The sequence below is a fragment of the Podarcis raffonei genome, chromosome 1 (assembly GCF_027172205.1).
Source record: "Podarcis raffonei isolate rPodRaf1 chromosome 1, rPodRaf1.pri, whole genome shotgun sequence".
In the NCBI taxonomy this organism is placed as follows: Eukaryota; Metazoa; Chordata; class Lepidosauria; order Squamata; family Lacertidae; genus Podarcis; species Podarcis raffonei.
Genome location: NC_070602.1, coordinates 114,680,532 through 114,706,872, shown reverse-complemented (window position 1 = coordinate 114,706,872; position 26,341 = coordinate 114,680,532). Strand labels below are relative to the sequence as shown.

The window sequence follows — 26,341 nt, the reverse complement described above, 5'->3', positions numbered from 1 at the left end:
TTGTCAGCACAGCGGTAAGTCCTCTTAATTCTCTTCCAGCCCCACCAGCAGCAAGCAGTGATTGTTGAGACCCTATGGCAGCATGGGGTGGTGGTTAGAACAGTCTTCTCCAGCTTAGTCCCCGCCAGATATTTAAGACTACATCTTCCATCTGCCCCACCAGCATGGTCAATAGTCAAGGATGATAGTTCAGTCCAAAACACCTGAAGGTCACCAGACAAAGGAAGGCTAGATCTGAGTGTTGGACAGAAGAGACCTGGGTTCAAATCCCCACTGAGTCATGAAGTCCACTGGGTGTCCATAAACCAGTCACCATCTATCTCAGCCTAGCTAACTTCATAGGTTGCTGTGAGGATGGGAGAGAGAATCACTGATATCACCTGAAGTTCTTTGGAGGAATGGCTGTGTGTGTGTGTGTGTGTGTGTGTGTGTGTGTGATCATGGAGGAAGATATGGTGCATGAAATATATCTGAACATGACTTTTCAGTTATGCTCCCTACATCTAACAGGCCTACTGACTCTCTTGTTTGATTTAGAACTGTATATCTATCATCCAAGTTATGCTGGACACAGTGGCGTAGCGTGGGTTGTCAGCACCCGGGGCAAGGCAAGTAATTTGCGCCCCCTAACCCGTGGATTTTAGCACTCGAGTGCGAGCACGCCCCCCCCCAGATGTTGCGGCCGGCCCCCCTGCACCCCCCACGCTACGCCACTGGGGCTGGGGGCGAGCGAAGGAGCCAAGGACCCCCCCAAAGGCTCAGCAGGAATTTATTAAATTTATTATTTGCGGAGCCCCCGCAGGCCGAGGCAGCCGAAGCCCCCTCCCCTTGGGCGCCTCCCCGCCCCCTCCTCTCCTTGGGCGCGCTCCGAGGCGCTCCAGATCCGGGCTTGGCGAGCGCCTCTCCTCCTCCCGGCCGGGTCCGGGGGCTTCCAGCCGCGCTCCGTCCTCGCCCCCCCCCCGTGGCTGAGACTTGCACTGAGAGCTGGAGCCAGTGGCGCCCCCTTCCGCCGGGAGACCCTCGCCCGCCCGCCGGCTTCGTCTCGGAGGGTTTTGGGGAGGGCAGGGCGCATCGAGGCCCCTCAGAGCTCTCCTCCCTTCCAGTCGGCAGAAGCAGCCACCGCCTGTGGCTGGGCCGAGGGAATGGCGTCGGCGTCGGGGTGCGGAGGCTGCCCGTGCCCGGCCAGGCGTCGGTGGCGGCGCCGGCGCTGCTGCAGCGGCTGCTCCTCCTGCGAGCAGTGAGTGGAGCGCAGCCGCAGCAGCGGCGGGGGGGGGGGCGCGCGCTAGGGCACAAGGCTGGCGGTGGCGGCGGGGAGCCCGGCGGAGGAAGGAACTTGTCCCTTCCCTCTGGACTCGCGCCCCCCCCAGATGTTGCGCCCGGTGCGGCCGGCACCCCTGGCACCCCCCACGCTACGCCACTGGCTGGACATAGATATGAACAGGTTTCACCCAACATCTAGGTGTATAATATATTGACCAGGTACTGGATAATGTAGTTCTATATTTTCAGTTTGCTTTTCCAGCAGGGCAGGCTGAATATCTCTTCTTCCAATCTTTTTCTGCAAGTATATTTTTGAAGTGGTTGCAATGAGTCTCGTTGTGTCCTCAAAAAATAGGTGGGTTAATTGGGCTACTTTTTGAACTGAATATGCACAACTTTGTCTTGAATACCAGTTTGTGTTCAAGGGAGACATAGCGTGCTAAACATAATCCCATTCTGTGGGCGATGAAGAGTTTGTGTCACCAGCACTCAGAATGGTAGGGCAAATACCTTGGAAGCATCAATCAAAGTTGATGCCAGGACTGCAGTGTTCTAATTTTAAGGGTCCGTGTTTTTAAGGGCCAGCACTGCAACTACCATTGCCTCCTCTGAAATGCCTTGCTAGATCAGGGAGCGGTGCTGGCTTGGTTATGGTAGCTGAGCTACCTTTTATTCCCCCCAAAAAAAAAGGGTGCAGAGCTGAGACACACACACACACCCCCAAGCTAGGAGGCTATAGGACACATTTCCTCTGCTGCCAGCCACCCCATCACAGAGCAAGCTCATGGATGTGGGGAGCTGCCTATGAGAAGGCTACTGTGTTGGAGAGAGCAGCTTGCCTGAGACTCCCTCAAACCTGCCCTGTAGGGATTATCATCACTGTAGTCATGGACCAAAATTTCTGAAGGCTCTCACAGTGCTCTCGCTGCTTGCACACTTCAGCAGCTTAAATAGTGCAGGGAGCTGTAATGTCAGTATCTGGTAGGATGTGCAGTGGGCTGATGTGATGTGATGTTTTCTTGTCCCTATGTGCAGATTAACTCAATCTATACATTGTTAACATGGGCAAGCATCGTCTTTTCAGTGATTTGTGTGTGCCGATGGTATTGCCATGGATACTCAGGAAGCAGCTGTTAGGGCTGCTACGCTCTCTTGTTTTGTGTTTCTGTCATTTTCTTCTCCTCCGCTTTCCTGCTCAGTGAAAGCCAGCCATCACCATGGCAGAACTCGAAAGCTGCCTGTCTAGTCCTACTGGACTGGCATAAATCATAGTACTCTGGTTTAAAGGGGCTATATAGCTTGCAATTGTATAATTTGACCAAAGAATTAGCAGTGTTTACAAGTAATCATTGCTGGTTGTTCGATGAATGCCTGCCAGTGTGCTTAAGAAATTGCTGGGGCTAATAGAAAAAGTGATATTTGTTCTGTTTAGAAGCCAGAAAATGGCAACTCAGACCAACAACATATATTTAAATTCAGCCTGTGAGAGTTGGCTGTTATTGGCTGAACACAGACCCCATGGTGTTTGCTAGCAACCACTCCCACAATCAGATCTGCATTGCAGTCATGGAAGGAAAACGATCTATTTTTTTTCTACCTTGCTCATCAGGGGTTCTAAGAAGCAAGCCAGAAAGGACACATTCACATCTCTCTAGTTTTGATCTTCAGAGCAAATAATTTAAAAATTAAATATGCATCAAATAATGCAGCTATGTCTCATTAAAATTCTCAAATTAATAATCACAGGAAACCTTACATTCACATTGCAGATTTATTCATCAAACAAAGGGACTTCAAAGGGAAAGGGTGACTGTAGAATTAGAAGTCATTATCACAAAGAGCAACAAACTGAATTAGTTATCCTTAAATAAAATATGGAAACATCTCAACTCCTTCCATTCTCTGCTTCCTCTGGCCAAACAGAGATGGATATTTTATGGTCCTAAAATTTCTTCCGTCTGTAACTGAGTGCACAGGATGGGTTGAACCAAATCACAACAGCAAAACAAACAAAACAGAAAACAAAATAAACACACCATCCTGCATACTGATGTTGTGGTTATGTTTTGACAGCTCAAATATTTGGAATTTAATGTCTTGTCTCCTTGCCTTCACTTACATATATCTGAAAATTAAAACACAGTTATGAGAAAAGAGAAGCAATCTCATTTATATTTGCTAATCTTGCATATTATTGAAGAATTAAAGCAACCACATCAGGTTTTTTGCAGGCACACATGTCATGTGTGAAATTACTGCAGTGCAATTACTGCACATGCAACCATCATTTATTAGTTTCCTTTTTAAGATATTTACATACTGCCCTTCAGTATATTTACAAACAAGAAAAAAACAACTACATAATAAACAAAAGCATTAACATCATTCTCACAAGTTACATAACTTAAAGCATAACTTAAAAACACCGTTAAAATGGCTTAACCTATTAGCCACTAAAAGCCTGGTGGAAAAGGTGGGATTTCAACAGGCATATGAAAGAACAGAGTTGTGGGAAGGTAATTCCAAAGATGTGAAACCAGCACTGAAAAAGACCTTCCACAGGTCGCTGCACTCGACAGGTCCTTTAATACAAGAATCACTAGGAAAGTCTCTTCCACTGATTTTAGTATGTGGGCAGGTGGATATAGGAGAAAGTGTTTTCTCAGATATTTGGGATCCAGCCCATTCAGGGCTTTAGATATCAACTTAAGTCCTTCAGTTAGACCCAGAAGATAGCTGGCAACCAGTTGCTTCTGTCTGAGAATGGGTGTTCTATACACAACAACCCCGCTACTCGTATCAATATTCTTGCCACCGCATTCTGCATTAGTTGCAAATTCTGGAGAGCCTTCAAGCATTGGAAGATCCATAGAAAGTGTATTATAAAAGTCCATTCTGGAGGTTATCAGGGTGTGGATAACTGTAGTCAGACTACTCCTGCCCAGAGAAAGCTGTAGCTGATGGACCAACCTAAGCAGCTGCTGAGGTCGCCTTAGCTTCAAGTGACAATGATCGCTCTAGATTGAACTCCCAGTTCACATCCTTGCTCTTCAGTAAGTGCAATACCATCCAGAACATGTTGTCTGACCAAATCCCAGACATGGTAACCCCCGAAGCACAGAGCTTTACAAAGAAGGAAGTTCCACCCAAATCATTTTTTAAAATTAATTATCATATTTGCATACTGTCCTTTATCTGAAGATCACAGGGTGATTCACCACATAAAAATACGTTGAATTGGGCTAGATGAAACACATTTGAGCCCTTTCTTTTGCTTTTGCCATTTTTGCCACATCAGTACAGATGAGAATTCAAATGGAATTGTTACTGTGCATGAAAGCCAATGCAGATTTAGATGGAGGTTCCACTCACAAGGTGTCACCAGGGCCGTCTTACCCATAGGCAGTAGGGGTGCGGGGCACCCGGGCGCCGGGCTCTCAGGGGCGCCAGGCCCAGAGTCCGGAGCCCGAGAGTAGAGTCTGGGGAAGAGCCCACCTGTCAGTTGGGCTCTCCTGCTGCTGGTGGCTCTGTGCCACGAGTTCGGGGGCGACCAAGCCAGTGAAATGCTGAGGCGGCCGGCCAGCTCACCCTCCTGCATGCCTGGGACTGGGCAACCAGGATGGGGGCGCACCAGGTGGATCTTTGCACCCCGGCACTGCATATGCTTAAGACAGCCCTGGGTGTCACAAGACCTTTGGGACAACCATGCTTATTTAGCTATGGGATTTGAAGTGTTTGTGTTCCTACCTCTCCACTCTAACAACCCTTAGGAGAATTAGATCAAAGCTACAAAGTATTAAGCATGGAGATTGGGGGAAAATTATCTATTTTGAGAGAATATGAATTGGATGATACATTTTAACACCATGTAATTTTGTACATGGGCATAGCCAGGATTTTTATTTGTGGGGAGCAGGCTATTGTTAAGGGGAGACAGAACCTCATTTGTATTAATTTAGGGGAGGCAGCTGCACACCCACAGCTACGCCCCTTGATTTTGTACACCTCGAAATTGTGGGGGGGTTTTTTGGTATGAAGTTTACAGGTTTCTAGTCCAGACAGCATTGCAGAGGAACTCAGGGACTCAGGAGGGCCCCCGGCCAGCTGAAGCACCCCAAGGAGATGGTAGCATCTCTTGGATGGTGGGAGACCCTCCTGCGCGCTGCAACCGCCTGCCTTCTCCTCAAGACAACTCCGGGGCAAAAGCGGCGCAACAAAGCAGCTGCTGCTGCTCGCGTGCCCACGAAAGCAGGCAAATTAGCGGCTGCAAAACACTTGCAAGTAAACAGCTGCCGCTGCTTCGAATTGGTACTCTGGGAGGCGCCATGGCTGGGTCTCCAACGCAGCGCAGAGCAGCGCGGGGGGAAATGGAAGCAGCGGCGGCGGCCTCTTGCTAAGCTGCGCTTATTATGTTATGATAGTGTTCTCGAAGCTACCAGCAATAGTTTGACCAAACTACGGGAGGCAGCGGAAGACAGGAGTGCCTGGCGTGCTTTGGCGCATGGGATCACGACGAGTCGGACACGACTAAACAACTACAACCATTATATTATGATGTTATTTGTGGGGAGCCATCGGGGACGCACGAAGCGGCAGCTCCGACTCGGTTGAGCAACCTTCCTTCTCTCTTTAAATTGTATTAATGAAGGTGTGTGGGTTTTTTGTGTGTTACAAAAGCGCATGCATCGTCTGTATTTTCAGACCTTTCTACAGATCAATTATATATTCGAAGTGGGTGGCATTAATACAGCGTCCCCGTCCCCGCTTCAGACGTTGTTGAACTACAGCTCCCATCGTCCCTGGCCGTTGGGCCAAATCTGGCGGGAATGGGCGAGTTCAACAACAACTGGCGCCCCCACCGCGAGGCTCCTGCGTCCCTGAGGTAAAGAGGCAAGAGAGGCTATGCGGGTGCGCGCGCGCACCCCGGCCCGCCTACGCGCGCTTTCCCTCGCAGCCACGTCAGCTGTCACTTCCCCCCCCCCACCCGCCAAACACGTCAGCCCTCGCTTTCCCACTCGCCGCCGTCGCCGCGCGCGCGATCCCGTCCCGCGTGCCAGCGCGCTCTTTGTCTTGGCCGCGGCGGCGCTGTTGGGGAGGACTGGGCTGAGGCAAAGGGAAGGTGGGTGGTGGTGGTGAGGGACCTTCCCTCTCACCCACAACCCGGAATCAGCCCTCACTCGTGGTCAGGCACGAGCACGAAACACGGCTTTCCCCCTCCCCCACCCCGCGTCTCGAGCGCCCTCATTAAACGCTCCGCGCTCGTGCACGCGCGCCCGCCTCCCCTCCCGCTAAACGCCCGTTTATTTGCTGTTCTCCCTCCCGCCCCCGCGAGCCCGCCTTCCTCTCACGTGCCCCGCTTTTCCTCTGACCCGCCCCGCCCACCCTCTTCCTCTCGGCTCCATATTGAGGCTGAAGGAGGCTAAATCCAGTCACAAAATGGAGGTAACGTTTGTCGGCGCCGCCGCCGCGCGGGAAGGCAGGCAGGCAGGGAGAGGGTCCTGCAACGGCGGTTGCGGAGCGGGCGTGAGAGTGGGTGGGTGGGGGTTGCAGAGGGAGCGGGCGCGTGGCGCGGCGCATGAGGGGCTCGCGGGAGGGAGAGTGATTGGCTGGCTCGGCTCCTGGCCTTCTCCCCATCCACCCCCCCACCAACCACCTCGGTTCTTGCTTTATCCAGCTGCAAACAGCTAATTATCCGAAATGGCGCGAGAGGGCGGCGGCGGCGGCAGTTGGGCGGGAGAGGCTTCTGTTGGGCGCCATTGTAACTCTGTGGAGAAAGAGGTTCGAGTTTGAGCGAGAGCAGCCGCAGGAGGCCCTTTCCTAAGTTGAACCCAAACCAAAATCCATCCCTCAACTCTGTATTAGGCTTGAATATATATATATATTTATATATATTCAAATTACAACCCATGACTTGATCCAAGTGCCTATCACTCGATGGTCTCGCCGGTTCTCATTCGACTTCCCGAGCCACTTGTGCAGCTTTCGCCTTTTTAAAGTTTAAAAGCAGTATAACCTTTCGAGTAAAATCCCACTGACGATCGCGACGACGAAACACATCCTGAGAACCTGGCTGAGGACAACCCCCCCAAAAAAAGTATTAGAATTTGCTATATCTTTTAGCTGCATAACCTGTGTGGGTTTTTTTTAAATGAAAATAAAATAGTTAACAAATAAAAGCACCCAGTTCCTCCTACACAGCAGCAGAACAACTAAGACTAACTGCCTCCCATAAATCAATTCTTCGGGTGCTTTCAGTTCTAATAATGTTATGGGATATCTTGCACTTGTCCACGTGGCCCAATGGTGCTTGAGATGAAAACACGTTCTCTCCCCCACCCCCCAATAGTTCTGAATAACTAGTGGTTTGACGTTTTATTTTGAATTGTAGCTGTTCCTAATTCTGTCTGTCTTGCTGGGTTTTTTGGTGGCTGTCACTAAAGCCAGTGACTGGAGTTTTCTGGTTCATGCAAACAACCAGGCCTTTGAATGCCTCTTTAATAACATTATCTAGCTAATTATCTTTCTCTGGCAGTATGATCAAAAGCCTGGCAGCTGAATTCTGAACGAAAGTAATGGATTCAACGCCCCATTGAGTGATTACAGTTTTGTAGAGGAGTCCCCCCCCCCTTTATAAATTCATTCTATCCTATGCTTTTTGATAGAATTACTTGCAAGAAAGCTCCATAAGGTTCCAATTTAATTTTTATTATATCCATTCTGTAACCAAAAAATCAACATAAGGATGTGAATAAAATATCTTTTTAAGATTGGATGTGAGAAGACTTTCCAGACCTTGAAATCTTAAATTAGATTTAATTAAAACTGAACCTGATTGTGTTGCTTCAATGAAAGTCCTCCTCAAACCAATGCTGAACTAAAGTATAACAAGCATTTTTGTATGATGACATGCCAAATAATATTTTGCAAGTCTGGAGACAACTATCCATGATTAAAACCTGTGCACGTGTAGACTTGAAATGTCAAACACATGTTGCTTCAAAAAAACTATAACAATGTTGTGCTCTACATTGCATTCTGGTTTTTGTTTTTTAAAATTTCTAGCTGACATACAGATTTTATCTGTTATCCTATTAAGGTTCAGAAACACTTGATCAGGCACCCCCAACCTTCGGCCCTCCAGATGTTTTGGACTACAGTTCCCATCATCCCTGACCACTGGTCCTGTTAGATAGGGATCATGGGAGTTGTAGGCCAAAATATCTGGAGGGCCGCAGGTTGGGGATGCCTGCACTTGAAGGTATAACGCTTGCTGTTTTGTACATGAAAATTAGAAATAACCTTCTGAAACATCTAAGTATTGTTTATGTGACTTAGCAGTCTTGCCTAATCCTGTTTACCTGTAGCAGGAAAAGGGCGTTGTATTGTACCTGTAACAAGAACTATATGCTGTTCATAATACTAATGTTCTCCTTGGCCTTCTTGCTGAAACCAGCTATGCAGGGTGTATTGGGGCTTGCTTTTTTGCACTGTTTCAGGGTTTGCATTCTCTCTATAGCTTTGCTTATCTAATCTGAGTGTTAGGGACCTGGGTCATAGAATTGTAGAGTTAGAAGGGACCCCAGGTGTGAGGTGTTGAACCCCTTCAGTAGAAGCTACTATCTGTCTTGAGTTAAAAAAGGATTCAGAGAAGGCCTCTTGAATTTCTTGCTTTAATTGGCCATTTCTTTCTTCCATTATTTTAATGTAACTCTGGTTTGGCAACAGCTGTCCCCTACAAAAAAGCAAAATTTTGAAGGTTAAATGTCCCTGCTCAGCATAACAGGTGGCGGCTGATATTTTTGACCAAAACTACACCCCTTCTGCATACAAATAAATGGAGTAAGAATCTTCAGGACATAATTGCTAGATTTGACCTAATAACACAGCCCTACAACTTGCAATAGTAACATAATTGCAATGAACTACATTGCAGGGTTGTTGTAAGCCACTTCTTCTGTCCAACCTGGGCTGTATGCACCACCCTTACCCACCCTGTTTTGCAACACCACCAGACCACGCTGCAGGGTTGCTGAAAACTATGCAGCCTGCAATTATGAGGAGTGAAACACTGGAGGGTTGTCCTAAATCACTCTCCCAGCCAGCCCCTCTCCAACCTGAATTATGGGGAGAATTGCATTGGCAGGGCTATTTATTTAAATGTAGTGTTTCACAGGAAATAGGACATGAGGCTAGAAATACAAGCAGTGCCTCTGTTTGATGGCACTTTGTAAGGCAATGCACATGCTAGTGCCCAAAACTGGGGGCTTCTCTGCTGAGTTGTTATGGGCACCTTTATCCTGCTGAGGGATTTTTTAATTATTGCTTCTCCGTGGGAAGCAGGAAATGGCGCATCTAGGCAACGACATGGCCATCGCTGTGAGATAGATATCTGAATCTGTATCGAGGATCAGAACTGCTGGTTCAGTGATACCCCAGCTGTAAGCAGGGAAACAAGGACGTCAGTCTCTCCCACCTCTTTCTTTAAGCCGCTGGCCTAGTAAGAAAGGCCGCCTCAAGGACCCGGATGTCTCGCAGGAACGAGAGGCGCCAGATTTGAAGGCAGAGTAGCTGTGACGTAAGCCTTGCATGGAGAGGCAGGTTTGGTGGACTTGAACAACACATTGAGGGGGAGAGGTGGAAGAGCGGAGTCGCTGGCATAGGGGTGAGAGAAAGGGCGCTGGCTGGCTGTTAAAGGGAGACTGGGCTCTTGATTCCTTCCCACTCCTCCACCAGGCCTTCCTTCAGTCAGTGGACTATAGGGGTTGAAGCACAGAGACCTGCCTTTAAACTAATCTCGGGTCCTCTAAAGCATGTTTACACACATCTGAACAGTGTCTGATTGGCTTGCTATTGAATTGGCTTCCACAATAAATAAAGATACTGTCACATTTTAAAATAGTAATATATTTCCAGTGATACTGTCAGGTTATATGCCTGGCTGACCTATTCAGGCATTTGTTCCCCTTTTTTGCTAGCTACTGCTTTGCAATTCAGGGTGCAAACAGATGAGTTCCATATTTCAGGATAAATGGCTTGAGATTAAAGACATTGTTTCATTCTCTCATACAGTACCATCCCTTTAAAGTGGCTCCCATATGCTTGCTTCACTAAAATAAGCCATTTATTTGTATGAGAGTAAGAAAGTAAAAACGTTTAGGAACGGGTAAATTACTCGTGCTACTTGTTATCTAGGTTAAAAGGAGCAACTGAGTCAGAACGCTCTCCAAAAATGGCGTGTAAAGATGAGAGAGAGGCTGAAGATTACAAGAGGAGGGGAAGAAGATCTTCACAGGTGGAATACTTTATTTTTTCCTAGTTCTGTTACATGGGTAAACAGAATTCTTGCTTTCTGCTGCTTTGGTAACACTGTGTTTGCTCAGATGCTACATTGCATTCTTCTCTTCTGCTTGGCTCTTACGCATGTATTATGCTTTTCATTCACCACACTAGTTGGTGATTTCTATAATAGCTTCTAACTTAATACTTATGCATATTGAGAGTATTACTATGAAGTCTTGAACTGGAAAACCAGCAGTGCTGTGTCTGTAATGGTATAAAAGTGATCAAATTCTATGAACAGGCATTTTACTAAGCTTTTAATGGTTCTCCAGAAATAAAATATACAGAAATGAGCAAGGACTGAATATTGCCTGTTGATTAGGATCTAGAAATTTCGGACTGCATCCATTGTTGGATACGTCTTCATAAAAAGATACTCAGTATAGAAAACTAGTGTGTTGGGGGTAGTCTTCAAAGCAGAGGAGCATTACGTCATAGAAGGTCATGTCTGCAATCTTAAGGTGTGTCAGACCTAACAGAGGTTTACTGTATGACTGATAACAAGGCCGGATGCTGCCAGGAGTGGGGATGATCAATTTCTGAACCAGTTGTAGTGAGCAATATTTTAGAGCTCTTTAGCAATAAAGCTGTTTTTGAGAATCCATATATTTCCCTGTTCCAATGCCCCCCATGACTTCTTACAAACTCTGAATGGTGGCTTGTAATGGGTTATGGTTTTAGTTTTGTGTTGTATAATTGTAGAGTTCCAAAAAACCACAAGATCTTACTGTGAGGCAGCACCATCCACCAACTGCCCACAGATGAATGGAATGCATAAGATCTAAAGACATCCTGTTTGTGGAAGGCAGGAGGAACAAGGGAGGGCTAGCTGCCATTTTGCAATGAGTCCATCATGACAAAGGTCCTGCTTTATGGGAACTTACCAGAAGTTTAGGGTTTTTTTAGGTGCCCTCACCTTTTGGCAAGGGAGATGTGGAGCCCGTTCCTTGCTCTCTAGCTTGGATCTGGGCTGGGTATCATCCCCATAAGAGTTCTGAACATAAGAAGAAGGAAGATCCCAACGTTGCTCTCCCAACTCCAAGCATGAATGTTTGGCTGTGGGTGACTTAGATGTAAGGAACACCTTGGATGCTTGCTGTCAAAGCAGCTCTGAAGAGAAATGTTGGGATGGGACACTTCAGTAGTAGAAATCAAGAGCTGCAAAGAGCCTCAAGACCCCACCCAAATAAGGAGGTTGAGGGTGGCCATTTTGTCAAATCTTGCATCTGGAGGTCCAGCAGGAGATCAGAGACAAAGGCTGTAGTCCTGCACAATTTAAGCCCCACTAAAAACATTGGGACTTGCTTCCTGGTAAACATGCATGTTTCATGGGAAAGGAGAGACTGGATGACCACAAAGCTTCAGCTTGGCCACCAAAGACAACCAAAATTTGTGACCTTCTGTCTTCCGGTTTGGACCAATTTATACCATGCCCATTTGGCAACTAGCTTCCATAATTCAGGTTTTACCTAGAAGCCCCCTAGTATTCCAGAATAGTTGCCATTAAAAACCATGATGGGAAAGATTAAAGTCTTGTAGAATTGGCGATGTGAGCTATGCTTTTCTGCTCAACTCTGTTAGCTAGGCATACATTTCTCCACTAATAATAAGGAATGCTGTGGGCGTCTGTTAAGAAGGCTGTTGCAGAACATTGTATTTGTTTCTCTGAAAACATGTGGCTGTTAAGCCTCTTGTGTAGGGACAAAATAAAATATAATTTAGGGAAATCTGTTACTTGGTTTGGAGTCTCCCCAGAAGAATCAGTAGCTTAATTCAGAGAAATGTACTACTTTCAAGGAGCAATGGTTAAAAATACAATGGTTGATATTGGGGAGTTCCTGCAGCATCTAACCTGCTTCTGAGGGAGAAAGTAAACACATTGTGAAGTGAGAGTGTAGCATATAAAAAAGAAAAGGAAACATTTATATTTTTCTGTTCCTTGGAATTATAGCTCCTCCGTTTGAAGACTTTAACATTAGGCTTTCATTTAGTCTCTCATATACATCACCTGTAATAAAACATGTAATTTCTACCTGCAAACTAAGGCACCTGAGGTTGCAGCTTAAAAGAGGAACCATAGGCAAATGAACCACCATTACCAGTGCCCTGCTGGAATTGTATGAGCAGGGGAGACGTGAGGGCAGAGCAGCATTCTTGTGCTTCTTCATCCTTCCCTGAGGTTTTATTTTCATGCCCCATAAAATTCATTACACCAGTTCCAGAGCTGTCAGTCACCTCCCTGGTTTGGGTGTGTGTGTAGTGGAACTGGGAAGGGTATGGAACTGTTGGATCTATAGCCTTCCCCCAGCAGGGACATAATTTTATAAATAATAGCTCTCAACACATTATTTATGCAACCTTAATGCGAAGTTCCTTGGGTGCTCGTCACGAAACGGTTCCATGGGGGCGCGACATAGCAAAACTGATACAATGGAGTTTGCAGCATAACACAAAATGGTTGCCACATCTGAAAGAGCAGGAAAAAGATGACCACAGAATGGGGCAGGCATGCCCCTCATCAGTCTCTGCTGTGCTCAGTCACGGAGAGAAACTCTTGTTTGAAAGGGAGGGGAGGGGTGAGTGTCCAGCCTTGGCATCTAATGAAATGTGTGATGGCAGTGGGGGGGGGAGTTCAATGTAGGAGAGACTGAGCCAGTGTAAAGAGGAACTGAGCAGAAAGAACAAAGAGTCTCTCGGGCATTGTGGATTTTTTAGAGGATGTTTCTTGAGACCTCTTGCGGGTGCCGTTGGAAATACTGGAAGGCACCCTAGGCTCCATGAGTACCACATTGGTGGTCCCTGCCTTGGTACATGAAGTGTAAACGAGAAAGTGATATCATAAAATGGGTAAGAACATCTTGTTCCTTATGTTTCTTAAAATTGAAATACTTCATCTACTCTTTGGAATGATGGGTATTCCATTAGGATTCATCTATATGGGGACAAATCCTGTGTCTCCTGAAACTTTTTCAGTTATGCCATGCACAGAGGACACCTTTGTTTTGTAGTGCAATGGTGTGTTTCTGAGCCATAAGCAACGCAGTTGGCTATTTAAAAAATGCAGCAACATTCTTAATCCGTTGTGTGCAGATTATTCTGAACTTTACAAAGTTAAGTAGGACTGGATGCTGCTCTCTCGTGTTGTGTAGCCTAAAGTTTAGTTCTTCCTGCAAAAAACAAATAAATCTGGGGGTTGAGATGTTAGGCTTGGTAAGTAGAAAATTATAAGTACCATTAGTTGATGTGTTTAGTGATTAGCCAACTTTTGCTAGAGTTGTCTCTCCTCTGAAGTTCACGACATGGCATTAAAGGTTTTTTGTTTGTTACTGCTTTTAACTTAACTTGAAATAGTCAACATTTCTTTATATGCACAGACCAAAGACATCAGTTGATGAAAGTGTTAGATTCTTAGTTGAAGTTTATGTCCTTATCCTAGCTGCCTCTAGCACACTAACAGCACAGACCTTTGCATGCCTGCTCCAAAATCCCATTGAATCTAGTGGGACTTAATTTCATGTAAATGTGTAGAGGGTTGTACTTAAGATAGACTTGAGAGTAAGCGCTGTTGAACATAATGGGATTCCTTTTCCATAAACTTGCCTAGGACGCATTGGATGGCTACTTTACTGAGTAAACATGCACTGAATGAGGCTGTAAGAACTGTTTATACACTATGTAACAAAATCCTGGATTTGCACCCTTTAAACTTGTTTATGTAGAAGTAAGTGTACCGAGAGAGGAACCATGAGCCAATTGAGTTTATTATTTATTTAAATATTTACAGACCTCACTTTTCATTAAAAAATACAGCAAAGCAGTATAATAGTACCTAATTGTAGTGAAGTGTGATAAAGACAGTAAGTTACTGTGAATTGTGTGGGTGGACTTCGCTGCAATAACACAAATCTCGTACAGCATATTGAAACTTATCTTCTTTCAGGGCTACGATCCTAAAGAACCCGAACAGTTGAGAAAACTGTTTATTGGTGGCCTGAGCTTTGAAACTACAGATGATAGTTTAAGAGAACATTTTGAAAAATGGGGCACACTTACAGATTGTGTGGTAAGTGATCATAACAATCAGTTAACTGTTAACAATGTTATGTGTGCTTACTTGGAAGAAAGTCTCACTGTTTCCAGTGGGGCTTACTCCTCGGTAAGTATGCACAGGTTTGCAGCATTCACAAAAGTCAGTGCCTAAATTATTGTTATATGCTTTAACTTTCTTGAAGGTGATGAGAGACCCACAGACGAAACGTTCCCGAGGCTTTGGCTTTGTGACCTATTCTTGTGTGGAAGAAGTAGATGCTGCTATGGCAGCCCGACCACATAAGGTTGATGGGCGTGTGGTGGAACCAAAGAGAGCCGTTTCTAGAGAAGTAAGTGAATATTTAAGTATATATACTGAATTTGTCACACCTTAATTGTAGGAACTTTTAATCATTTGCAAATCTTTTTGTAAGACAATTGTAAATATTTAGGCATGGCACCATCTTGGAAGGTTGAGATACTAAATGTAACTTGTTACTTTGTAGGATTCTGTGAAACCTGGTGCTCATTTAACAGTGAAAAAAATATTTGTGGGAGGAATTAAAGAAGACACAGAAGACTATAATTTAAGAGATTACTTTGAAAAATACGGCAAAATTGAAACCATAGAAGTAATGGAAGACAGACAAAGTGGAAAGAAAAGAGGGTTTGCCTTTGTAACGTTTGATGATCACGATACAGTCGACAAAATTGTTGGTATGTAATGCTTTCCTTTTGTGCAGCCTTTTTATATTTCTTTCAAGCTACTGATGCATGGAACTTTCTCCTAGTGAACAAAAAATTTACTGTAAGAACTAGACTTCCTATTTGCTTTCTTACTAAATTGAATATATTTTAAAAGATTACCCTTTAAAAGTTCCATATAGTGCTGGGGGGGGGCGGATGCTTTTCTCTCCTGAACTTTTTTGTGTGGTGGCTTTCCTACAATTTTAGACCATGAGGAGCATGATTTGCCCCCAATCTCTCTTCAATCCCCCTCCCCTGCCTGAATCTTTCTAACATGTCTTTGTAGTTACGTGCCTAGCTGAGAAAGACAGTCCAGTTTCCAGCTTGTACTGTTTGTTGTTGTTTTACTCAATCCAGTTCCCTTGCTGGGACCCTTGTAAGGATCTAGCTGGCTGTCTACCTGTCCCTATTCCTCCCCCCTCCCACTTGGTTTGGTCACATGCTCTCTCTCCTGCAAGTAAGAATTTCATGCTACACCCCCAGGTTTCAAACATCCTTCACACTAATTGAGTATACTTAAGAGCCAGGTACAACAGACTTGCTAACCGCTTTAAAATATAGCCTGGACAATGCTAGGATCCTAAAGAACCTTGGGTCCAAAGCAATCACATTCTTGGAAATCCAGCAGGAAAATGAGCGCACCTGGGTTGAGTGGGAAGAGTCCAACGCAAATGACCATCAGGTACCGCACAATGGAGGTCTATGGAGGACATGATCGGCTAAAATTGGAAAGGGGAAGCTTTTTTATTTCATTATGGTCTTTCCTACTGTTTCCCTATCATTCAAGCACTGCTTGGATTCCATGAGTCATTTCTTCTCTGAGGAGCTCTTTTCCCCTTGAATTTTTCCTTCTCCCACTCCCCCCAAATAATTTCTAGGCTCCAGAGATGTTCCTTCCTTATGAGGAGGTGAGATGAGAGGGATGCTGAGCATCCATTTTATGATATAGCTGTCTTTTGTTTTATGGTATTTTTAGAGTTTCCTCTCCTGATTATAAGGAGGAAATAAAACTAAATAATACTGCTGCTCCTGTGAAAATATCTTCTCAATAATATGGCATAAGTGCTTATTCAATTGTGTGCATTTTTATAATAAGGATCATTTCAAAACTTCTTTTAGTTCAGAAATACCACACTATAAATGGACATAACTGTGAAGTGAAGAAAGCTCTCTCCAAGCAAGAAATGCAGACGGCAACTGCACAGAGAAGTGAGTTTGTTACATAATAGCACAGCCTGTGGCGATAATTGCCTACAAGCATTTTAATAATTCACTCTCTTTATTCTTTAGGTCGTGGAAGCAGTTCAGGCAACTTCATGGGCCGTGGGAACTTTGGAGGCAGTGGTGGCAGTTATGGCAGAGGAGGAAGTTTTGGTGGCAGAGGTAAACATCTGTTCTTGCTTCTCCAACCCCTTCCAAAAATACTACCCTGAATTACAGTGCATCACTGTATCTTACACATTTTGTTCTGATTTTAGGTGGTTACGGTGGCGGAAGTGGTGGTGGTGGTGGCAGCAGAGGAAGTTACGGGAGTGGTGATGGATACAATGGCTTTGGTGATGGTAAGAATAACATTGCTAATACCAGTTCAATTATACTTGTGAGGGAGGGGTGTCAGTCGCTTAGATCTGCCTGATGTATCTTAATGTGAGAAATGTGAAAGGGAAGCTGACAACTTGTGTCCAATCTAGGTATTACAAGAAATTGGGTTCTCTTAAGTCATGATTAACGTATCCCATGGGACTAAAAAAAACACCCTTATATCAGACTGGGTGATCACCAAACTTCTCCAGGGCAGCTGATGGCAGGCTGTCCATCATTTAGATTCAGGTAGGTAGCCATGTTGGTCTGACACAGTCCAGTAGAACCTTAGAGACCAACTAAGTTTGTTCTGAGTATAAGCTTTCATGTGCATGCACACTTCTTCAGATACATCATTTAATTAGCCAGTGGTAGGTCTTGGAATGCGGCATTCCAATAAAGGCAATAGGACTGAGACAAGCCAGGATCCACTGATCCCAAACTGGTCTCACTGCTGTCATGTGAGGCTGTCAGGCCCAATTGCCTTTCCAGCCTGGAATGTCTCCCCTCCCCACCTTCCACTTTGGCCACAAAGAGTGTCAGGGCTGCAGATGCATTTTCCCTGTCATTCCACAAAGCCCTGCCATCTGGAAGGACAGTTGATTGTGCCCCAGTCTGGATCTAATCCAGTGTCATGAATCCTATGTTCCTGTGAACAAAATTCTGCTCATGGGAGTGCCTCCACCCCTGGGGGCAGGGAAGGAAGTCCCCTAAAAAAGTGCTCCAGGTAGTTGGGGAATCTCCAATAAAAGTTGCATAGGGGTGGCACAGAGGGCTACTGGTGAAATTGGCAAACACTTCCCCCTTCCGCTCGCTCTTTCTATTAGTAAGAGCTTCCACTGGATCAGATTCTCTTCTGTAAATGGACAGACAGCTCAGGATCTAAACATTATTTTTAGATTTGTGAAATGTATGTAACCTATTAAGAGACTTTGGAATTGCATTATTGACTGCAGCCAAAATATAGTTGAGTATGCACAAAGCCTTTTCAGAGCAGGATAAATAACCAAAATATGGGTGATCCTCAAGCTGCTTGAATGACCCATGACAGATAGAGCCTCTGGTCCTCGCACGTGGAATACTTGGCAGTTTCCAGTAATCAAATGATGAATCATGCTTAGTGGCAACCAGTCTTCATCTATGGACATGAAATGGTTTCCATTGATTGTAATTAGCAAATTGTGACTACAAATCCTTAGACAGTCGTGGCTAGGTCATTGATTTTATTTGGACTTCTACATTGGGTTGACTTGATTGGTAGTTATTACCAAGTCGTAATACGCCTTTCGTAATAGTTGGTCTCCATGCAGTATTGGTGATTTTTTGGATACTGCTTTACAGTTCCCAGTTACTTTTGTGTTTAGATCATGTCGTTTCATAACAAAACATTCACATTCCTGTCCCTTTTATTGATCTTTCTCAAGGTGGGAACTATGGAGGTAGTCCTGGGTACGGCGGCAGAGGAGGTTATGGTGGCAGCCCAACCTATGGAACCCCAGGTGGTGGATATGGCGGAGGAGGTGGAGGCTATGATGGTTACAATGAAGGGGGGAGCTTCGGTGGTAAGACTCCTGAAGTACATTGTGTTGATCCATCTGTTCTGCTCATGTTTGATAACAAGCTTGAGGCCTTTAGCTTGTCACTGTTTTTAAAATGTTGTGCAGTGTAAACTTCAGCCGAAAATGAAAACTACTTCCAAGTTCTAAACCCTTGAAATCACAGTGGTATGAAAGATATATGGGAAAGCTTCATGGTTCCCCGCCCCCCAGGCCAGGTTTATAGGATGTCTTCTTTAAACTATAGAGTTGCACTGGTAACAAGACTCCAGAGCAGGGGATCTATAGAAAGAGGGCTTGCTTTCCCACCTGAGCAACCTTCCAGTGGCTACATGTCAGTGGTGGACAGAGCCCAAGGCAAAAGTGTGCAAAGGAAAGTACCCCTGTAGTTTTCTGCACATGCCCTTCTCTATCCCCCAGCCAGGGGCAAAGAGCTCATTGACACATTCCTGCCAGGCAGAACCCTCAAGAAAGGTAGAAAGGAGGGCTAGTGAGCAGTGTGACCTGGGCTGAGTCCCAAGGGCTGGATAGAGAGGCCTGAAGGACTGTATTTTGTGCCCAGGTATGAGGTTCCCCACCATTGCTTCATACAAACATTCATTAAGCCTTAAACCTAATAAGGGAACAACTTCAACTTTCTAGCCAGCTAGTTCCATTGCCCAGAATTTATTTAAGAATCTTTATGTTAATGTATTCTACAAACTTTCCCTCTGTTACCTGAAACTCATTGTGAATCATTTACTGTTGTTGTTTTCTTTCTGCCTCTGCATTTTGTGCTGGCATTGGAGTGTAGAGGAAAGAGTCCAATCCATCTGTTCAGTGCTCGGATCTGGGGAACTTTGGATCTGTGCTAGTGAATGCCTTTCAGTGTGGATTGGAATACTAGTCTCATTTTCTGGGACTGGACTACTGTCCGATAATCATTTTTTGAAAAAGAATAATAATCTTATTCATACTTCTCTCAAGAAACTTTGAACTTGGTTAAGTTAACACAGGAGAATTTTAAGTATCTAAAGTTATTAATGCGGTTAATTAAAAGAACAGGAACCCTTAATGATTTAGCAAAGGAGTGAGCATTTTTTATTTCTCTAATATAACAAAGGTTGGCAAGAACTGAACAGGAAATAAATTTTTGCATGTGTATTTTGAATGTTCTTGGGAACAATTGCAGTTACTCAGCTTAGCCATGATTATGTCCAGTTAGCTGAAATCCCATTATGTGCATACAGTAAATCTGGAGTTCTTAAACACGTGTTGTATACTAAAGTGTATTTTGTACTGGGTAGGTGAGTTAATGTGAATGAATTGTAGTGCACTTGAAATGTACTTCTCAAATAATTCTTGATCTGATAAACACAAACCTTACATTTTATTATTCTCAGGTAACTACGGTGGAAGTGGAAACTATAATGACTTTGGCAATTATAGTGGACAACAGGCCTCAAGCTATGGACCCATGAAAGGAGGTAGCAGTTTCAGTGGCAGAAGCTCAGGCAGTCCCTATGGTGGTAAGTACAACATACTAAAGTACATATGTGTCTGTTACGCTCCTAAAGAATATTTATTTCAACAGTCCGTGTTCCCATTTTTAGGTGGCTATGGATCAGGAGGAGGAGGTGGTGGTGGCTATGGTGGAAGAAGATTCTAAAAATTGTAGCAGAATAATGGTAGGTATGCTACAAATACTTGTTGTATATGAAGACTATACAACGTTTCACTGAGAGTAATCCTTTTCTTATCCTGTATTCAACAGGCTACACAGTTCTTAGGAGAGAGCGAGGAGTTGTCAGGAAAGCTGCAGGTTACTTTGAGACAGTCGTCCCAAATGCATTAGAGGAACTGTAAAATCTGCCACAGAAGGAGCGATGAACCATAGTCAGAAAAAGTTACTGCAGCTTAAACAGGAAACCCTTCTTAAGGACTGTCATAGCCACAGTTTGCAAAGAGTGCAGCTATTGATTTAATGCAATGTAGTGTTTAGATGTACATTCCTGACTTTTTTTTTAATTTGTTGTTTGTAGCTTTGTCTTTTCTTCATAAATCAGGTATATTGCCCTGTAAATTTGTGGTAGTGGTGGTAGTGGTACCAGGAATTAAAAATAATTAAGGAACTTTTAATTTTTTCCAATATTTGTGTAGTTCAGTTTTTTCTTACTGAAACTTCTTTAAATAAAGAAATGTAGTTTTAGGGTATATTCTTGCTAGGAAAAGAATCAGTGCATTATAATCTGTATTAATTTAAACTATAGAAATGCTGAATCGTTTAAGAACCTTAGTTTCTGCATATGTAACCGAACGAAATGAGTTGCACATGCAAAGGGAGAGAAGAGATGTTTGCATTAAAGCTTGTTTAGCTGTATAACTAGGAGTGAGTCATTTAAACTAGTGCTTGTGAATGATAAAAAGCTTTACTTTCAAATGAAAATTCCAGATACTTCTGGCTTGTGCATATCTTAATTTGTAGCCTTTGTTTCTTAGCCTAAGACTTATAAGTAAATAAGCATTGAAAGAGATATTTTAAAGCTTTATTCAGTTTGCCTCCCATTTCATTGGTATATACAGGAACTACATTAAGCATTGGCAGAACAGGTTTATTACTGTTGAGGCTTAACACCCCACCCCCAACCTCAAACAGATTTAAGTGTGTGTGCGCACACTCTTTTGAATTAAAACTTTGAAACCAATGACCTGGGTCTGTTACTTAGCTTAATTGTATAACTTCATTTGTATATATTTCTTCCCTCAAAACATGGATTCTTTTGTAATGGTCAATACTTCCTTCTTTGTGTATTTCTGCATGCTCTCTTACCTGAAACAAACTTACAGCACAGGCACAATCCCTTCAAGTTCCTTGCAATTGGGTATAAATATTCTGACCTATGAACAAACCCAACACATTTCACACACTTTCTAATGCCTTGATTGTAGGCCTTGAAGGTGGTGTGAAAACCAAATGGTTCACAATCTAGCAGCAGGAAATATCTGGGCTGAACATGATACATATTTGTCACTAACAGGAGTATTGTGGGCTATAAATCCATACTTTTATGCATCAGAATCGTGTGGTCAAAACTTGATAAAATTCATAAGCAGGGGTGTGTGGTCTACTCCTTCACTTATCCAAATTTGTGTACAGCCATGTTCCCAGGCTATCCTTCTCAACCTCATCAGACTTCTCTTTTAACTATTGCCAGAGCAGTGCTTTCTGTCAGTACACATCCAGAAGAGTAGGGCACAGTGAGTAGAAGAAACTCAGACACTTGCCAGTATGATGCTGGATATTTTCTTCTGTTACTACTTCTCTAGGCCAATGAACAGTATCAGGTAAACAATTCCAGTATAGGAATGGATATCAGACACTATAAAATTTTGCTCTAAAATTGTTGTAGGTTCAACCAAATGTGTATGTTGGGTTTGTACAAGGCATACAGTGGTGGTGGTGGTGGTTGTATAGAATTCTATGGTTTAATCTCAAAAAGTACAAGTGTGCTTAAACAAGGGTCAAGCACTGATACAGCCCCGAAGTGCTATACAGTGGTACCTCGAGTTACAAGCACTTCAGGTTACAAACTCTGCTAACCTGGAAGAGTTACCTCGAGTCGAGAACTTTGCCCCAGGATGAGAACGGAAATCATGTGCCGGCGGCGCAGTGGCAGCAAGAGGCCCCATTAGCGAAAGCACGCCTCTAGTTAAGAACACTTTAAGGTTAAGAATGGACCTCGGAACGAATTAAGTTTGTAACTAGAGGTACCACTGTAATATCATAATAGCATATATTAAGGTGGGAGTTGGGTAGTTGGCCAACAGGAAACAAGTGTTCTATAATCCAATAGGCAAAACGTGTAGAAGGGCATCATGTTGGTATTGTGAAATGGAATCCTCCCATTACTAAGCTGCATATGCAGATTTCATCTTAGAAGAGTAGAGTAGATGTAAACCACCCCTTTCAGGCCTACTGTTGATTGTAGGGGCAGAACCTAGAGGATGAGTTTTTCTGTTCTTGTGGGAGAGGGTGGGACCTTGATGGCACACAGTGGGGGGAGGGGGAACCAATTTTATAGTGTGTTAATCTGTTCTGCTATTCTTAATCATGCAATCTGTAAGTTGCCAGTTGTTGGTGCCAGTGACTTAGACCTAGTTCTCTGATGTGGAGAAGTGTAAGCAGAGGACAGCAATTAACCAGCTCTAAAGACTTTAGGATGTACCTCTTAGCCAAAGTGTGGATCAAAGGAGACTCAGACAGGACTTCCAGCAGCCTATTGTGTATGTGGACCAGTCAGCATATTTAAAGAATGACAAGGCAGCGACAGCACCAGCTTCAACTTCCAGAAAAGTGAAAGCATAAAATACTATGCTGATAGTGAGCAGCTTTCCAAAAGCTAGTTAAAACTGCCTATCACTGCTGAAATATCGAAGAAAGTCTAGCAAGAGTTCTTCACCAGTTGGAACCTCCTTGAGTCATAGCTACTTGAGTTCACCCAGTCATAGGTCTAGCATTTAGACCTGAAAGGAAGGGGAATGAGAATAGGTAAGGTTTGTCTCTAACACTTTTAACGAATTAAAAGAGCTCCTCTTTCCTGAACAAGGTAAGAAAAATCTCTTTGACTTGCAGATTGAAGAAACTTCTGCTTGACCAGATGTGGATTTCTTGCCTGCTAGAAAACCTGTGACTTGGTAAGACTCTAGTACAATATAAAGCATTGATGTGCCCATGACTGTATTCTTGGCTTTGAAAATCCAGCTTCTGTGATAAGAAGGAATTATGCAAAAACAAGGTGAGTGCCAGTACTTAATCATTGTATTTCCATACTATGAAATGTGAGCAGTGCAGCATTAAAATTTAAATTCTCATCTGACTGATGTATAGGGAAGCTATAACTGGTGACTTTTAGCACAGATACAGCTTTAGAAAATGTTTCATGTTATTTTAGTAACACAAGAATCCTAAAAGGTAGGTCAGTGTTATCCAGATTGCTTAAAGGTGGCTGAAGTATAGTAGCTTGTCTGATGAACTGCTTGCTGAAGCAAGATTTTATCCGGGATTTAGCCTTGCACATAGTGAAATGGTTTCTACTAGATTACATCTTTTGGTAATAATTTCCCACAACTTAAATGATAAGTAGATTTTTAAAATAAAAACTGTATTTTACGTTCATTAGTACACAGGTAACTCCCCATTTCTGCAGGGGTTGCGTTCTGGGTCAAAGCACACGTTGGTGGAGTGTGTATAAGCCTGCCCCCAGCCCTCCTTTTTCCAGGTCCAAAAAGATTTGTGCATCAGTTGGATGTGCCTAAAATGACCACTGCCTATAATGGGATTTGGGGAAATCCAATGCATAAAGTCAACCTGAATTCTGTCCACCTTTGCACACCTGTTGGAACTGCAGATTTTCTGTTGGTAATATTATTAATTACTGAATTTCAGACAAGAAAATAATTTCCTCTGGAAGTTGAGTACCTGATATCCCTACCAAATAATTGGTTTTCAGGTAACCTAAATCTTTAAGAATGGCTTCTTAGTACTGTATCTTGGTTGGGTTTTTCCTGCATAATGTCCCATTAGTCTTGAATTTGACATATCTCGATAAATACATAGAATTCTGTCCTGCCTTATTCTCCGTCTGTGCTAGGTCTGCATGCTAATGAATGTTTGATCATGGTTCCATATCTTCTTGCCCTGTTGGGCACCCAGGCTTTTGTCAGCATCACATTCTCACTCCTATTCAACCATGAACTTTGGCAGGGAACATTTATAATTGTTGACTTCTCCCGTCTTCAGACACACGTGTCAAATGTAGTGCAAATGTTTAATGGGAGAGCACACAGTACTACAAGGCCACGTCTCTTAATTTGCCTCTCCTGCTGCACTAGGCATTGCAGTTTGCTGCTGCCGTTGCCCAGCACCGGAGTGGCAAACAGCAGCTCTGCTCATTTTCTCTTTTCTAAAATGGGGACTCAGCCAAGCTGCTTGTGTGCTCATTTTGCACCTTTCCACCCAACACACAACAGAACGTAGATTTGGGGTGAGTGTATGTGCTTCTGTTTTCTTCCTCTAGTAGGAGGGTGCCAGCTCTGTACATAGGAAAGGAAGTCCTGAATCACAGGTGAACTTGCTTACGTACAGTCCCAAAGCAGTCTCGGCTGCATATTTGGTGAAGTGTTTAGAAGATTTGGGGAAAGAGGAAGTGCTAGCAGAGCAGTGTTCTTCAATAACTAGTTGGTGAAGCTGGCATACTCCTTAGCCTTAATATTCTTAATGTGCTAAACTTGCATTTTCTCTTCTACTCTGCAGGGTAGAAGAAAGACAACCATCTCCACAAGTTGAAAGATGATGTGAAATACGCCGATAGCCTATGATAGGTGAAAGTGATTGAAGTGTGTCATCTCCCACTCACCTTGTTCAAACACTTACATTAAAGTGTCATAAATTATGAGAGTTGGCCAATCTTTCCAATTGTATGTGGCTATTAGGCCTTCATTTCTACATCACTGCCCGTCCATTTACTAAAGATTTCCTTCCAGCTTCCACAACGTTAAAATCGAAGAGTTTTGAATTACTCAAGTGAATATTGGTAACCTTCCTTTAGTTGTATGGACTTCACATCCCTGGATAAGTTACAGCAGATTTGGCTCGCCTGATTTAACTCTAAATAAATCTCAGCCTTTGAAAGAGAAGAGGAGGAAAAAATCCATGACAAAATTTTATGAAATCTTTTTTCACATAATAAAAAGGTAATTCAGGGCTCAGCAAGGCAGTGTCCTGATGGTGGTTGCTGTAGGCAGATCTACATGTATTATCCTGTGTAGTTGGAAATGTTCTGGAATACAATATTGCATCTTTATAATACAGTGGTGCCTCGCAAGACGAAATTAATTCGTTCCGCGAGTTTTTTCTTCTTGCGAGTTTTTTGTCTTGCGAAGCACGGTTTCCCATAGGAATGCATTGAAAATCAATTAATGCGTTCCTATGGAGACCGCTTGCCAGGCTGGCGGTGCGGAGAAGGGCTTTTCTCCCCACCGCAAGCCTTCAGGACAGGTACGGGAACAGAGGGGAAGGCGCGCAGCAGCTTCTCCTCTGTTCCTGGGGCTTGCGGTGGGAGGAGGGTTTTTCCTCCCCACCGCCAACATTCAGAACAGCATTCTGAATGTTGGCGGTGGGAAGGAAAACCCTCCTCCCACCGCAAGTCTTCAGGACAGCCATCCGAAGGCTGGCGCGGGGAGAAGGTCTCTCTGCCCCACCGCCAGCCTTCGGAGCAGCCTTCCGAAGGCTGGCGGCGGGAGGAGGTCTCTCCGCTCCACCGCCAGCCTTCGGAGCAGCCATTCGAAGGCTGGCGGCAGGAGGAGGTCTCTCCGCCCCACCGCCAGCCTTCGGAGGAGGTCCGAGGACAGTGGGGAAGACGCGCTGCGCTTCCCCGCTGTCCCGGAGATTTCCCTATGGGCTTTCGTCTTGCGAAGGAAGCCCATAGGGAAATTCATTTTGTGAAGCGCCTCCAAAACGGAAAACCCTTTCGTCTAGCGGGTTTTCCGTCTTGCGAGGCGCTCGTCTTGCGGGGCACCACTGTACGAATGACATGCATTTGTGTCACTCATGCTTTCCCCTGCAAAAATGTGTGTAGCAACTGGGAAAGACTTTGTGTAGGGTGAGTAGGCAATACAATGAACAGCCATCATAACTAATTAGTAACAGGTTCCTGAATACAAAATGGCCCTAAAGCTAAAGAAATTTCAGCACTACTTTTAAAGGTTTAAAAGGGTGCTTGAAATCCATGAAACCGAAATACACCATTGCCTTGTATTTGAATAATAATAATCATGAGTAGCTATAGCTG

General features: G+C 44.1%; 1 protein-coding gene and 1 long non-coding RNA gene across 6 annotated transcripts; one reads left to right on the top strand and one right to left on the bottom strand.

The window, feature by feature from the left end:
• Positions 1-3,017: 3,017 nt before the first annotated feature.
• On the bottom strand, positions 3,018-6,229 carry LOC128424264 (uncharacterized). Its single transcript, XR_008332969.1, has 2 exons — positions 5,964-6,229; positions 3,018-3,385 (listed from the first exon to the last, which is right to left on the bottom strand). It is a non-coding gene; the product is annotated as an uncharacterized LOC128424264 (long non-coding RNA).
• HNRNPA3 (heterogeneous nuclear ribonucleoprotein A3) lies at positions 6,072-21,196 on the top strand. Of its 5 annotated transcripts, none has more exons than XM_053410106.1 (12): positions 6,072-6,142; positions 10,453-10,552; positions 14,540-14,662; positions 14,832-14,978; positions 15,135-15,345; positions 16,495-16,584; positions 16,666-16,758; positions 16,854-16,937; positions 18,381-18,518; positions 19,895-20,020; positions 20,105-20,179; positions 20,266-21,196. In XM_053410106.1, exons 1-11 carry the CDS (start codon positions 6,087-6,089, stop codon positions 20,158-20,160), a joined length of 1,224 nt encoding a protein of 407 aa, XP_053266081.1. In that variant the 5' UTR covers positions 6,072-6,086; the 3' UTR covers positions 20,161-20,179; positions 20,266-21,196. The 5 variants fall into 5 exon arrangements, with proteins under 5 accessions (XP_053266081.1, XP_053266072.1, XP_053266100.1 ...); XM_053410097.1 differs by having other exon boundaries at positions 18,369-18,518; XM_053410125.1 differs by lacking the exon at positions 6,072-6,142 and adding an exon at positions 6,356-6,379 and having other exon boundaries at positions 18,369-18,518.
• The last annotated feature ends 5,145 nt before the right edge of the window (positions 21,197-26,341 follow it).